We start from the raw sequence: 16,083 nt of genomic DNA on the forward strand, positions 1-16,083 counted from the left end.
ATATATATATATATATATATATATATATATATATATGTATATATATGTGTAAAAATAATTCAACGATTCTGTATGTATCATTTGTAAGATAAGCGATTATCTCGTTACGAATTATATTCTATACACGAATTTTTCTTATTTAATTAATTTTGCAACATTTTTCTCTGAGCGTTTTTAATTGATTTATGCAATAATTTTTATTATGAGACAATTTTGTTTTTCCTCTAATCTTTTAATGATACCACCGCATAAATTCATTAAAAATTCTCAGATAAAATGTTGCAGAATTAATTAAATTTATAAATTAATTTATAAATAAGTTAAAATTATTGCGTTTGGGCAATTTTGTAGGGAGAATTAATAAGGGAATCGTCTTTTTTGCGATTTATCGCCCGGTAAAACGTGCATGGAGAAACGTCACTCGCGCGACCGGTCGGACGACCCAATTTTCTTTTCTCGTCGCTTGCGGTACATATGGACAACGTATACGGAGATGTACGGAGTCTGGTATATACTTGTTACTTTGTTCTTTGTGCGCGTGCGACGCGTTCAACGCACGCGGAAGTAGCGTTTCTCTTTCCGCGTCCAGCTTACGCGGAAGAATTGAAGACGCTTCGCAATATTCTCAGAAACAACCATTCGTCTCGTGTTTTGCGTGTTTTTCGATAATTTTAATTAAGTTTGAGTAATTTTAATTACTAACAATTTTAATTTTAATGATTTTTATAAGTAATGTTTAATCAATTAATAACAAAAGTTAAATGATATCTATTTAAAGACGACATCGCGGTGTCTCTGACGTAGTCGTAATTTTAAAGTCCAAAGTAATAAATAATGCTATCTCGCAAAAATATTTGTCTCACGAATAATTAAATTATACATTGATTTAAGAGGCGATGTTTTAGATGGTTGTTTACTTCAAGTAATCAGACGTTCAATTCAAAGATAAATTAAGGATAATTTATTTATTTACTTATTTATTTATTTATTTATTTATTTTTTGCGGAATAAGTATTAATTTTCTTCGTTGATTCGTCATGTACTGTGTGCCATTGGATTGCGATTGATGAAAACAATGACGAGGATGATGACGACCTCATTCGCTTCCTCGCGTGGAAAAAAAAAGCCGACGATACGAACGGTTGTAAAACCGTTGCGACGTGACATTTTGCCTCATTATAAGTCTCTAGTCTCTATATTCTCTATTCCACAAGGAAATATAAAAACCAACTACACTGAAAAAATTGTTAACTTGACTAAACCGTTCAAGTAAATAATATTTTGTTAATTGAACATATACAAATATATTTAAATTAAATATATTAAATTTAACGTGTATTTTAACTTAAATATTAATCTATGTACAATTAACAAAATAGTAATTTAGTTGAAAGGTTTAGTCAAGTTAACCATTTTTTTCGGTGTACAGAATAATATCAATTAAGAATTTTGTCTATTTCAAGAATTCCGTTAAATCAAAATAAATTAATTGCATAGATAATACGTGGAGAATTTCATAACTAAACATTTCACAATGCGGAGCATTTCAAAGTTAGATGACTGTATAATATTGTTTTCGTATCTACGTGTCTTTTAAACCATTGTATTGTATCGCGATGCTTTAGTTTGCATTATAAGTATGCACAGTGTGCGTTAGGTATTATGCATATCGATTGTTATACTTCAAGTAAAGCGATCTGTCTTCAGTTTTCTTCGACGCATATTGCTACATTTGTTGTTTTTCATAAAACTTCGGCGTCTGCGACTGCAGAGAGATTTTACTCTTCTATTCTACATAAGATATATATTTAAATTTTTAATAGTTTACTAAAGCTACGAAAACGTAGTAAAAGAATTTATCATAAATTTAATTTAAATGGAATTTATGATAAACTCTTTTTGAAAGAATGATTAAAAATCGTATATCGAACGATTCGCTAGGTAACAGAGTGTACGATTTATTTACAATTGTGTCGATTATTGATGAATTCTGGTTCTCTCTCGGCTTTTGTCTTCATTCATAACAGTATCATTCGCGTGCGCAACGTTCGAATAAACCGGCGACAGCAAAGTTGAAATAGAATCGAAAAATATTATATATGTCATCTGTTGACAATTGACTTGAAACTATTTTGCTCGTCGAGCATTTTTTTTATTTCATAATGTTTTATCTTTTATGTATTAAAGTAAAAGAGGGCTATATTTGCAAAGAGGGACATAGGATTACATCTTATAGGAGGGAAAAATTATTTACACTATTACATTATTTTTTGCGATATTGAATGTTACGATAGATGTTACAACATAACAATCCAATTAAATTGGACCAAGTAAAAGAAAAAAATCGCGGATAAATTATTCAAACGACTTCTTCATTTACTAATATGCATCTAGATGTCTATTTATCTATTATCACCTTGTCTATTTTCTCTTACCGTCTTGAAATATAATATATAAATGAATAAACTTAGGCTTTAATGTTATTTAAAACAAAATTATTTTTAATTCGAAATTTTTATTTAAAAGTATAGAGATTTTTTTTAAGAAGTAAATGTAAAATTATATCATTATTGCCTGCCTGCCTTTTGGGATCTCGCAATATTCGAGTGCGCGGAGTTTGAAAAAAAAAATGAGAAGTATGCGAGCATAAATTTTGACAATTACATTGTGTTGCAGAGAGTCACGTGCGTGCGCGTCGTACGGAGACGTGTTGACGTCGGAGGCTGCGAGGGATGCGATTCCCTGAGTTCGCGAGTGACGCCGCGGCAGCGCGACAGCTGCTGTGACCACGTAGAATCCCCTTACGTGTATGCACGTGGACAATAATACAATAACGCAGTGCGTGTGTGAACTGCCGGTGATGCCGGTGTAAAGTGAAGAAACACGGACGCTCTACGCTCGAAACTATTCGAACGTGATCTTTACATCTTGTAATTCATCCCGAGGATAAACGCAGAACAAAGTGAGTCAAGCGTTTTTTATACAGAGAAGCTCTTAACGTGATTCTAAATCCATAGAATTTCGGCAAATTTGATTTATCATGACTGCGTACACGATTATGAGAATGATGCTCATTTAATGATAATTGGTATACTGAAAAAAAATTTGTTAACTTGATTAAGCCTTTCAACTAAATTATTATTTTGTTAATTGAACATATATTAGTATTTAAATTAAATATACGTTTTGTTAGATTTAATATTTATATATACATATATATCTATATATAATTTAAATATTTTTATATGTTCAATTTAAATTAATTTTAATTAATTTCAATTTATAAATTTAGTCACGTTAACAATTTTTTCAGTGCATGAAGTTCTTCTGATCGCGTACATGCAAGAGCAAAATCGAATTTATCAAAATTATACAATTTCAATTTCTCAATTTTTTTAAATTAGCTATTAACTTTCTCAAGACTCTAATAGTTATTTTTTTCGAAAAATCTTGGAGAAGTATTTCGTTGTAGTAATATAAAGAGAAAATTATTCACAAAAGATTTATCCATTTATTTTGCCTAGAGGGATTACAGATTTATTACATGTATTTTGAAAAAGAGTTTTATACTTACATATGATATAAATAAGTTATAAACGTTTTCTTTTTGTAGCTAAAATATTGTCTTGAAAGAGTTAAAGCCATTTTATGGATTTGTAATATAGATTGTTTTCATAGCTTTAGTAACCTTTAATAATTCTTATTCATTTAATTTTTCATGCATTGCTTAATCTGCTTTATATCTTATCTATCATTTCTGTAGCTTGCTTGAAATAATTATTTAAAACTTATTACTCAACTATTCTTCTCTTTTGCTATCAAATAAACAACTATATTTTCATCGCACATTGCTATTAAATTGGCCCTTTATTGAGCTAAATAAACGTTTAGAATATGAATCAACTAAATGAAATTATACTTAAAGAAAAAGAATACATTTAATTAAAGATTCAGGACTTTTAATGTAGGATATTATAAATCTTGATGTGTGTGTATGTATTATAGTTAGTAAAATGATCGGTTGTTATGTTTCAGTTTGTCGTGTATTACGATTTTATTATAGCGAGCGTAACGCGTCACCTTGCTAATCTCAGACGACGCTAATTACAAAGTTAATTTGTTCAAGCGAAACCGTGAGCTTATTTTCTAACAATTATCTTCTGTACGACGGAGATATCTATTTCTTAGCCATTCTGTTTAAGACAGACGAAAGAGCGAAAGATGTTGTAAATTTAAAGAGACGTAGCAAGGACGATAGCGGTACACGGACAAAGAATGAAGGGAGCGAAATGCGCAGACGAATAAAATGAAAGGAAACGAGTGAAAGGAGAGAGGAAAAGAAAAGAAGTAAACAGAAGAAAGGAGATGGAGAACTCGACGAACTTGAGAAACGAGAATCGTACCGGTCTATCGAACTTCTCGTCTGAATGACGATATCTTCCGTTGTTTCTTTCATTCATTCTACTATTAATGGCGCGAGAGTTGTTTAAGTAGATCAAAAAAATTTTTTTTGTAGCTATCACATTGCATTATACTAGGAAGCACTCGTGCATAAATATAAGATCGCTATAAAAATTATACTAATGCAGTTGATGAATAATATATAAGTAAAGTAGATAAGTATAGCAGATTATACATATAACTAGGCATCAGATAATAAATATAATCTATGAATGATTACGTAACTAATGACTGATCGAGGAATTATGAATTTCTCACGATGATGGATTAAATAGCAATGTAGCGCTAATGAAAATTGCATGTTTAAAATATAGCTTCTGAATGTAATTGCTTAATTTTAAAATTTTTTAATTTATATTTGAATTTGTCAAATATAGCACAGTTTTATATACATATTTGCATTGCACGAACATGAATATATGTATATCCTCTGAAGCGCTTGCTTTTGTAATTACTTTACTGCTATTTTATAAATTTTTGTATATGCTTTCAAATATACTAATTATATATGATACGATTCTTAATTTTTGTATTATGTCATTTGCATACTAAGTTTACAAACAAAAGATAATAAATTATGTGGATAAAATGTTTCACATAAAATTGTACATATTTTTAATTCTATTTTATTATCAGAGCACAACTGATTTGTAGTACATCACATTTACAAAGTCTCTTTTACAAATATCTTTTCTTATAATACTTGCGAGAACAGGATTTTATTTAATTGCGTAAGAATGAAACTTGATCGCAAAATCTACTGATTGCGACGTAAAAAAAATATGATGACATTAATTGTATAAGTCTATTGTAACAAAAAAGACATCTCATAAATTGAGTTCGCTTTGCATATTATTCAACGGCTTTTATAGTTATAAATCTCGAAAGAATAAATGCGACCAGAAAAGTACCCGCTACAAAACAAAGAACAAAAACATACCAAGTTTCTTCATCAAATATATCGGTAAAGGCTGGAACTTTACTGTAGAGCTCATCAATAAGTTTTAAATTGTAATCTTTATTATTTCCTGTCTCGCTCGCCATTTTTAAATTTTCCTCCTTGCCGTAAATTTAAGATCAATAAAACACGGATGTTGCACGGATATTTTTCCTTTTTTTTTGTATGATCGACTTATTATTGTAATCAAATATTTTGATGGGTATCAAGATTATATTATATATACAGATCAAGCGTTTCTTGACTTCTAGAAAATAGAAAAACCTGCAAGAATATAAATGATTATCGTAATGTTTATTTGGGTATTATTTTCTATAAACTTTTAAATAGATTTGAAGATTAAATCAAATGTTTACGTTATAGACTGACAATTTTTTCGAATTAGTAATTACAGTTTTTCACTTGAATTATTTTATAAAACATGCCAGAAAATAGAACAAAACGATCTCGATATATGTTAAAGAGATATAATTTAAAAATATTTGTTATATTTAAATAGAAACTTAAATGAAAATTTGGATACAAGTCAGAGATATTTAATTTATTACCATTCGATAAGTCGCTAATGTAATCAACCGCGTAGTATTACTGGTCTCTTCTTTTTTCCTTCTTTTTGTCTATGACGCTGTTTCTTTCTTTTTTTCTTCTTTTCTTCGAGCTCTTTTTTAGCTTCAAGCTCAGCTGGATCGGGTGGAACTAAGCTTGTAATATGTTTGTTGTAAAGTTCCAAAATGTTCAGGGACGTTAAAAGAGCTGTTTTTAATATAATTTTTTCTCCTGACTCTGAAAAATAAAAAATCAAAGAGTGAAGTACAATGATTACAGAAGAAAAAAAATAAAAGTTTATTCTAGACAAATGAATAAATAATCAGTTTCAAGTTTACTCTTATTCATTCAGCAAATAGATTTCTTATTAATGCATACAATTTTGTTGAGAATTTATTGTTAGACGAGTCGTGCAGAATTGTGTTTATAAAATCTCCTATACATTTTTCATATCTTGTAAAATATCTTTTTCTTAAATATTTTTTTATAATATGTATATATCATATAATGAATGTTTATATGAACAATTGTTTTTGTGATGTTGATATATTCTAAAATGTGAACGATGAATTTGAATACATAATACTTTTATTATACTCACGAAGATTGAATGTAATAGTTGGATCAGACTTATCACACACGATTTCCGTTTTCATCAAACAATACGGATTTGTTGCACAGATTTTCGGGGAGCTAATGTAATATTGAAAGTTTCTGTAAATAAAAAAAGCGTTATACACGTTATTCTTGTGCGTTATCTGCAATAAAATGTCGCATTTATTTCAGCGCATGTCTGTACATTCTCTTTAAAGGCTATAGAAATTAAATTTTTTATTGCTTAAATCTGTCTCACTCTTTTTTTCTTCTCTCTTTCTATCTTTTAGCTTTGATAGTTTTATGACTTAACAACAAAATAAGAGAATTATGAATTTCCATTATATATTTCAATGTTTATCGTTTCTTTTTGTAGGCAGAATGGCACAAATGGAGCAGCAATTACCGCTTCCAGTGCCAGATTTAAGCACCCTTCGCATAACCACAGCCGTCTCCATGCTTGGCAAAGCATATGGATGTGGTCAATGTAATGGTGAGTTCCGTTCGAATTTAAAACAACAACGAGGAATGCAAAAAATTTTACAACCACCAGAATCGCCAGAAACGTTTATCTATGCACATTGATATTTTATTAGTGATAAAAAATAAGCATAGTCATTCTTATCAATTTGTACATTTTTATGTACCACAGTGAAAATATTCAATTCAAGCCAATTATCTAAAAATATGTTCATAATCTAATTAGACAAATTAGGCATCTTTAAATATTTTAATTGCTATACTAAATTTTCTTATCATCTACTTGTCAATTATCGACTAAAAACAGAACAAATAGTAGGCAGATCAAATAAGGGATTCTAAAAATAAAAAAAAAAAAGAAAAGGACGATCAGGCTAATCGAGATGACGCGAATTTGATTGACAGTAAAAATTTAGTTATCCGATAATTTAATATTAAAACGAGAGAGGTGGATGACTCACGTCGCGAACGGTATCGATTGTGTACAAACGTCAAAATAAGCACAGTTGCACATTTCAAAGGGCGGTAGGAAGAAACTATCTCGTTTTTTGCTCGGCTACGCATGCTGCAATTTGTACCTGCGGATTATCCTGGAAATGTATATACCGGAACACGAATCAGCTCGAGAATTTTCCGCGGTTAAAACACTTCCCCAACTAATAACGCGCACACGAACGAGACACTTCTATAAATAACAACGGGGTTGTGGCTCGTCTGCTAGCCTAGCGCGAAGGGTGCGACTTGCGCGTGCGTGCATTATCGACGTCATCGGTCCTCGCTAACCTGACCTGACCTGACATTTCGCGGTGGTTGATCGTTACTCCGTTTTATACTCTCTTGTAGAATGATTCTGTTTATAATTATATATGTTCGATACAATTAATTTTTATGCATACAAATAACATGTGTCATTCAAGTATCAATATTTCTAGAAATTTTAATTCAGGTTTCGGTCGCGTTTTTTAAAATAATTCTTTTAAAAAATGATTTTTAAAATTTTACATGAATTATTTAATCGATTCAATACTAAATTAACTTAATTGAATTTTGACACATTGCATAATAAAGAGAATGATTACGTTAATTATGACTGACAATTTTACATAAACGTTTTCATGCAATTTTAGTAAAATTATTTGTAACTTTTTGGGAATTAAAAAAGAGCGAATACGATTTTGACAACATATTTTTTATTAAAAAAAAATAGTCGAGAATGCAAAGTTTTACGACACCAATCGCATTTCAAAACTTCCGCGGAAATCACTGCGATGTGGGGGACAACTTTAGGAGACTAACCTCGTATGCCTGACATGTCTGTGGAACGGATCGAAACGAAAGTCGATCTTTTTAACCGGTGTTAAATTAACGCGCTTTAGCTGCGCTATGATTGCGGAAATCACCCCGGCAGAACGCGATCGGCATCCACTGAAGGGGACCGACATTTCGAACAACGAAATGCAAAACGCGTAATCGTGCGCCGCGATGAACTCTCGCGATGTCGCCGGAACTTGCCGTGTCAGTGTTGCCAACCGACTGATTTTATTATAAGTTGGCAACAAGTTCCGCAGTGTGCGCGCCGGTCTTGCGCAATAGCTTGATTGATAATTATTATCATCGGATCGATAATTTCTTTTTTTTTTTTTTTCAAAATTATAGGTATATATTTTCAATTATTTACAAATTAACACTTTTAATATCAAGCACGAGAGTATATATTTATATATATATATTTTTTATTTAATATATTAATGTTTTAATATATTAATATATTTTTCATATATGATATTATATATTATTATATATTTTTTATATATTTAACACGCGATATATAAGAAGAAATTATGAGAGATGTTTTAAAATGCAATATCTTTTTTTATCAATGTATTTACGTATATATGAAAATACATATGATGTAACATGAAATTATTTCTTAATTCAAGGTTAATATTACATAACACCCTACTTTTAGGGCCAATTGTTTCAACTCTTGGTAAGTTTTACCCGACAAGTAGCATATCTTTGTCTCTTTTTTTAGAACTTATCTGAAAAGAGACGACAATATGCTGTCAGGTAAAACTTACCGAGAAGTTGGAAAAATCGACCCTTAATGTGATATGTATATATATTAGATTGAGATTTATGAATATGACAATTTTTAAAAAATAAATGGAATTTTCAGAGAGAGAAAAAAGAAGACAAAAAAAATGGCATATCAATTAAATCTTCTAAATACATTTTCATTCATTATTCATGTTTTAAATGAAAAATAATTTCACGTTCATCAAAACGATGCGATATTCCGACTTATAATATTATATTAATATATTATTATTATTGTAATATTATATTGTATAATCCGAAAAATGAGATCGATTTTGAAATCCCGCGCTAAGGTGGCGCTCTCTGGGCGCGACTCGCGGCTCGAAAAAATAATTCCTTCGCGCGGGCACTTCTCGGAGAGTCGGTTAGTCCAGGTTGGTCGCAGTGCGGCCAATGGGCGCCGGGCTAGCGGACGCCATTGCGGATGGACAGTCTCGTTCGGTGTCGTTCGCAGTGTGTGTTGTGGGGAAGCGTGTGTAGTGTGGCCAGCGGGGTCTTGTGTTGAATTTTTTACTTATTTATTAGTGGTTATCTGGTCTTTTACGCTCGGCGCCAGCGAATATGTTCCCCGCAGGACAACGTGAGTGTCACTGCGTCGTCGTACCCGTTCGGGATGATCGCGAAAGCTCCCGTAAACACGTTGAAAAACGTTCCCCGCTGACATCCGCGAGCTGGCGAGGGGCCTCGCCAGCCCGCGGATTCTATCTCGCTGATCCCTAATCTCGCTCGGCCGTCGTGCTGTCCCTCGGATTTTTTTTACTTTTCCTCCTAACACCGATAAGTCCTGCTGGAAAATCCGTCTGTCTTGTCTCGGAAAAACCTCGCGGGAGGGGAGGGACTTGCGACGCCCGTGCGTGATCCTCCGCGGAAGATTCGCTCAATGACCTCGGATGAACCTCGTTCAACAGGCACGCGTGTCGTCATTCACCCGCGATTCGATTCATGAATCTCTACGCGTTAGCTAATCCTAGTCTAACGACTTGCTCCGTCTCTTTCTAAATTACGAGCTTATCGTACGGACCGAAGAATCCGTGTCTTTAGGCCTAAGCGAACTCGAGTAGGATAGGCTGACTAATGGCCTTACAGCCTTTATTGGCAAATTGATGATTTTTCTCATGACATTTCTTTCATTCTATATCCGGATTTATAGCATAGATGGAAAATTAAGCCTGCATTTAGGCAAATTTATTAACTTTATAGGAGTGTGTGTGTGTGTCATATATCTTGGATAAGTTATGTAGTAGAAGATTGGTTCATGCTTATCGGAAGCATTTTTTTAAGCATTTACATGTTAAATTATTTTAAAAATAGTATAAGATTATGAAACTAATATATTATGAGATGCTTTGATATTATTTATTTTATTTTATTATGCAATTTTTTTTATGCCATAATCTGTTAGAGTTTAGTTTTTGATAAACCAAGTAGATTCAAGAAATATATATTTAAAGATCACATTACAATCTGAAATTGCTTCCAGGAAGATTTGTCTTTACCGCTATAAATTTATTGTATGAGATTTATTTAATGACAAAGTGTTTTCATTTTTTATTTCTTTATAATCTGTGCAATTTATGCAATTTTCAAAAATTGTTACATAAAGAAAAAGATTTTGTACAGTAATAATGATAGTAAAATATTTTTAAAAAAATAGTTTGTTGACACACCCACTTTTAAAATTAAAATTAATATTTTTTTAATGAGATTCTTAATGAAATAATATAATATTTTTTTTTATAGATTTGTAATACAAATATTCCTTGCATAGACATAATGCATTTCTTGCATAAGTTTACAATTATGAATTGGTCAATTTTTTGAAATTACAGACAGTGAAAGCTGTGCAAAAGATTTTATAAACTCAATCAAGCATATAAATATTAGATATCATGACAGAATAAAAAGTGTGTGAACCAAAGAGATACAACAGTAGTAATTGTTGATTTAATGCATATTTTGTCAAAAGTAATATAACTTAGCAATGTGCTAATACAATTATGTCTATTAATTTTCAATATCAAGTTATGTTTTTTCATCTTCTATTTCTTTAACTATGATATGATAGTGTTACCATGTTTATATGCTTGATACTTTATCTTTATATTGAATTTAGTATATCATCTGTTGAATATGAAGATGTTGAGAAAGAATATTTCGTTAATTATTTTGTTAAATGTCTAGAGATATTTTTTTGCATTTGGTTACAATCACTGATGTTACACGTAGAAAAAAAAGAACTATAAGATATTGTAATCTGTTAACTTTGACTGAAAAAATTTTCTTCTTATTGAGCATTTAATATTAAATTTTTCATTAATTATTTGATGTGTGCAATACCTTGTGGACTATTATTATTGCGCATAGATATTCGTTGCTGTACGATCTGATTATAATAAACTGAGCATCCCAGAGAGAAATAAAAGATGCAAAGTTCAAGTATGTAATATTATTCTCCACATAAATATAGATAAAGTCATAACTGATGCACTAACTTTTTGAGAGATATTTTATATTATTTTATATATATTTGCAGCTCCCCCACCTGGACCTTCAACAAGTGGTGGTTCTGTTGGGACAGCAGCGGGAGTAGCGGCAAGTAGTGTCGCAGCTCCCAGCAATATGGGGCTTGTTCCCGCACAACAGGCACACACTCCTCCTCAACCTACAGAACTGCCAAGTAAGTATATTTTATAATTCTGTCAAAGCAAACTGCTCTCTGCTAAATAAAAAATTGATTAAAAAATTAGTTTTATTTGATATTTAATTATAATATTCTTTTTATCTAGTGTTTACGTGCCCTCGAAGACCAAACATAGGACGAGAAGGCAGACCGATCGGTTTGCGAGCCAACCACTTCCAAATTAGTATGCCACGCGGCTATGTTCATCATTATGATATTAGCATACAACCTGATAAATGTCCTCGGAAAGTTAATAGAGAAATTGTAGAAACTATGGTTCATGCATATACTAAAATATTTCAATCTCGTAAGCCTGTGTTTGACGGCAGAAATAACTTGTACACAAGGGACCCCTTGCCAATCGGGCATGATAAAGTAGAATTAGAGGTAAGTTATCATGAAATTGAAAAGTTTAAATTATATTGCATGACATTTACAAGTCATATATAACTTTTTTTTGCAGGTTACACTGCCTGGTGAGGGTAAAGATAGGGTTTTTCGTGTGGTGATAAAATGGTTGGCGCAGGTTTCGCTATTTGCTTTAGAAGAGGCTCTAGAGGGACGAACTAGACAAATTCCATATGATGCTGTTCTCGCTTTAGATGTCGTAATGAGGCATTTACCATCTATGACATACACTCCAGTAGGTAGATCATTCTTTAGTACGCCAGAAGGATATTATCATCCATTAGGCGGAGGCAGAGAAGTATGGTTTGGATTCCATCAATCAGTTAGACCATCACAATGGAAAATGATGTTGAATATTGATGGTAAGTACACGGAAAATAAATTTTCAAATATTACTATATCTTTATGATTTTGTTACTTATCTATTTGTACTTCTAGTTTCTGCCACTGCCTTCTATAAAGCGCAGCCAGTTATAGAATTTATGTGTGAAGTATTGGATATCCGAGATATCAACGAACAAAGAAAACCATTAACAGATTCTCAAAGAGTGAAATTTACCAAAGAAATCAAGGGTCTCAAGATTGAAATAACTCACTGCGGAGCTATGAAACGAAAGTATAGAGTGTGCAATGTTACACGTAAACCAGCTCAAATGCAATCGTAAGTATATATTAAAATAATGATACCATTAGAATAAAAAAGAGAAATATACAACACTGTAATTATTGTCAACTTGCAGATTTCCATTACAACTGGAAAATGGACAGACAGTCGAGTGTACTGTTGCCAAATATTTCTTAGATAAGTACAAAATGAAATTGCGTCACCCACATCTTCCTTGCTTGCAAGTTGGCCAAGAACATAAACATACATATTTGCCGCTTGAGGTTTGTGTGTAAACTTTTAACTTGTAAACATATTTTATAGAGAATATAAAATAATTACATATGATTTTGTGATATTATAGGTTTGCAATATTGTTGCTGGACAACGTTGCATTAAGAAGTTAACTGATATGCAAACCTCGACCATGATCAAAGCTACAGCACGTTCCGCACCAGATCGCGAACGGGAGATTAACAATCTAGTTAGAAGGGCTGACTTTAACAATGATTCTTATGTACAAGAATTTGGATTGACTATATCGAATAGTATGATGGAAGTCAGGGGTCGTGTATTACCTCCGCCCAAACTGCAATATGGAGGGCGCGTAAGTTCCCTCAGTGGACAGGTGAGAAACTTCCAACTAAATCAGTCAGGTCTAGTCGAATCACACATTTGCAAGAACTAATAATTTTGATTATTTTTAGCAATCATATTTTTGTAGTATTGGATATGTGTGTGTTCGATGAATAGTATTATATTTTCTAGATTTTATATATATATATATATATATATATATATAATCTGTGAAGTAAAGCTGTTAGAGCTGATGGATATAAGGCATTCTCTTATTCTGATTTGAACGTACATTCAATATTTGATTTGCATTTCATGTAACATAATATCAGTCACATTTATATGTTTCTAATTTATATTTACAAAAATTATATATATAATATATACATTTATGTATTATGTATTAACATTTATGTAAATAATAAGATTACGTTTGATATATATCTATACACATGGCCAAAAGTTGTCAAATGAATGCATGGGTTCTAGACCTGGTTGATTTGATATCTGGGCTGTTAGTGTAACGAGTATTCAAACTAATATCGTGATAAATTATAAATGATAGACATTTGACAAAAATGTACAGTTTTTCTCCTATAGTGGTAGAGAATCATAGCTTACGGTTTACAAATGTAACTGATGTTACATTTGCAGTCCGATATCATTTGTGAAAGTCTGATGTTATCAGTATTTTCCATGCAGTGTAGTAAAAATGTCCCTAATTATTTATAATCTTTTTCAGTAGATTTAAAATTGTAAAATTGTTTTTATTTAAAAACGATATAATATGCGAATAAAATGTATGAAAAAAATACACTTATGTGTGGAAATACTGATGCATCTACTATAATTATATATGTATTATTTAAATAATTTGCTTAAGCACTCAATAATGTTATGTCTTTCTCTTTCTCTCTCTGTCTCTAAAGACGAAACAACAGGCAATGCCTAATCAAGGCGTGTGGGATATGCGTGGCAAGCAGTTCTTTACTGGAGTAGAAATTAGGGTGTGGGCAATTGCTTGTTTTGCACCACAAAGAACAGTACGCGAAGACGCGCTGCGTTCATTTACAACGCAACTTCAGAAAATTAGTAACGATGCTGGCATGCCCATCATTGGGCAACCATGTTTTTGTAAATATGCTACTGGACCGGATCAAGTCGAACCCATGTTTAGATATTTGAAAATGACTTTCTCGCAGTTGCAGCTGGTTTGTGTTGTATTACCTGGCAAAACTCCTGTATATGGTAATTATATATGCTATATAAATTTTTTTCTAGAATATCCCAGAATTAATTACATGTTTTACAAGTGCTAAAACTGAACAATTCTATGTAACTTTATATTAAATCAAACTAATTTGTTCTCAATTTCTTTTTTAGCTGAAGTGAAAAGAGTAGGAGATACATTATTAGGCATGGCGACTCAATGTGTACAAGCGAAAAATGTCAATAAGACATCACCGCAGACATTATCCAATCTCTGTCTTAAAATAAATGTCAAATTAGGAGGCATCAATAGCATTCTAGTACCTAGCATAAGACCGAAAGTGTTTAACGAACCAGTTATATTTCTTGGAGCTGACGTAACTCACCCGCCGGCGGGAGATAACAAGAAACCCAGTATAGCCGCTGTTGTGGGCAGCATGGATGCCCATCCTTCTCGATATGCAGCTACAGTTAGAGTTCAACAGCATAGACAAGAAATTATCCAGGAACTCAGTTCGATGGTTAGGTAAGCGATTCGAATTAATTATTAATAGTAAAATAAAAATATGTTATTAATATATTTATATATTATTATTATTAAATTATTAATTTTTTCATTTTTTTTACATTTAAATATGCAGAGAATCGGGTGATATTTCAGTAAATGTGATAACAGAATGTTTTCAATGAGAATATTTTATTATGAATTTTATAATAAATATCATATAAAATTAAATGACAATTACATGTTTAATATTTGTGATTCGTGTTCACTTTATTTTTTGCGCTGTTAGTACATCTAACGATATTTTTTTTTCTTTTAGGGAATTGCTTATAATGTTTTACAAGAGTACGGGCGGATATAAGCCGCATAGAATAATTTTATACCGCGATGGCGTTTCCGAAGGACAATTCCTCACTGTTCTGCAACACGAATTAACTGCTATTCGTGAGGCGTGTCTCAAGCTCGAGATCGATTATAGACCCGGCATTACATTTATCGTCGTACAGAAAAGGCATCACACTCGTTTGTTCTGCGCAGACAAGAAGGAACAAAGCGGGAAAAGTGGAAATATCCCGGCGGGCACAACTGTCGACGTGTGTATAACTCACCCAACGGAATTCGACTTTTACCTTTGCAGTCACCAGGGTATTCAGGTAAACTTATCAGTCTTTACACAAGAACACGATTGTTCCAGATGCGCCATGTGCATCTCTAAAATTTGTCTATTTTAGGGTACATCGAGACCATCGCATTATCATGTACTTTGGGACGATAATCACTTTGAAAGCGACGAATTACAATGTCTCACGTATCAACTGTGTCACACTTATGTCAGATGCACGAGATCCGTCAGTATACCTGCACCGGCGTATTATGCTCATCTTGTAGCGTTCCGGGCCAGATACCATTTGGTCGAGAAAGAGCATGATAGGTACGTTATGATTTTTTGTCGTCATAAATGA

General features: G+C 32.1%; 3 protein-coding genes across 8 annotated transcripts in view; 1 reads left to right on the forward strand and 2 right to left on the reverse strand.

The window, feature by feature from the left end:
• The window catches only part of AGO1 (protein argonaute-1), a 29,059-nt gene that overhangs the window by 1,841 nt on the left and 11,135 nt on the right, over positions 1–16,083 (forward strand). For 2 of the 6 annotated variants that reach the window (XM_029315268.2, XM_085487054.1), the window contains exons 3-14: positions 2,677–2,962; positions 6,936–7,052; positions 11,673–11,816; positions 11,926–12,206; positions 12,283–12,589; positions 12,666–12,888; positions 12,968–13,115; positions 13,196–13,459; positions 14,337–14,655; positions 14,791–15,142; positions 15,441–15,774; positions 15,853–16,052. In XM_029315268.2, coding sequence (XP_029171101.1) covers positions 6,941–7,052; positions 11,673–11,816; positions 11,926–12,206; positions 12,283–12,589; positions 12,666–12,888; positions 12,968–13,115; positions 13,196–13,459; positions 14,337–14,655; positions 14,791–15,142; positions 15,441–15,774; positions 15,853–16,052 — 2,684 coding nt within the window. In that variant the 5' untranslated portion in view covers positions 2,677–2,962; positions 6,936–6,940. Of the gene's footprint in view, positions 1–2,676; positions 2,963–6,921; positions 7,053–9,528; positions 9,720–11,320; positions 11,576–11,672; positions 11,817–11,925; positions 12,207–12,282; positions 12,590–12,665; positions 12,889–12,967; positions 13,116–13,195; positions 13,460–14,336; positions 14,656–14,790; positions 15,143–15,440; positions 15,775–15,852; positions 16,053–16,083 lie in introns of those variants that run through there. The other 4 variants (XM_085487056.1, XM_085487055.1, XM_085487057.1 and 1 more) reach the window with 4 other exon arrangements.
• LOC114940542 (uncharacterized) lies at positions 5,072–5,507 on the reverse strand. The gene has a single exon (XM_029315270.2). It carries the CDS (start codon positions 5,503–5,505, stop codon positions 5,314–5,316), a length of 192 nt encoding a protein of 63 aa, XP_029171103.1. The 5' UTR covers positions 5,506–5,507; the 3' UTR covers positions 5,072–5,313.
• On the reverse strand, positions 5,551–8,570 carry mRpL53 (mitochondrial ribosomal protein L53). The gene is made up of 4 exons (XM_029315271.2): positions 8,336–8,570; positions 6,567–6,679; positions 5,968–6,202; positions 5,551–5,683 (listed from the first exon to the last, which is right to left on the reverse strand). The coding sequence occupies exons 1-3, from the start codon at positions 8,479–8,481 to the stop codon at positions 5,991–5,993; spliced, it is 471 nt and encodes a 156-aa protein (XP_029171104.2). The 5' UTR covers positions 8,482–8,570; the 3' UTR covers positions 5,551–5,683; positions 5,968–5,990.

The sequence above is a fragment of the Nylanderia fulva genome, unplaced genomic scaffold, assembly GCF_048542155.1.
Source record: "Nylanderia fulva isolate GAGA-0341 unplaced genomic scaffold, ASM4854215v1 Scaffold5, whole genome shotgun sequence".
In the NCBI taxonomy this organism is placed as follows: Eukaryota; Metazoa; Arthropoda; class Insecta; order Hymenoptera; family Formicidae; genus Nylanderia; species Nylanderia fulva.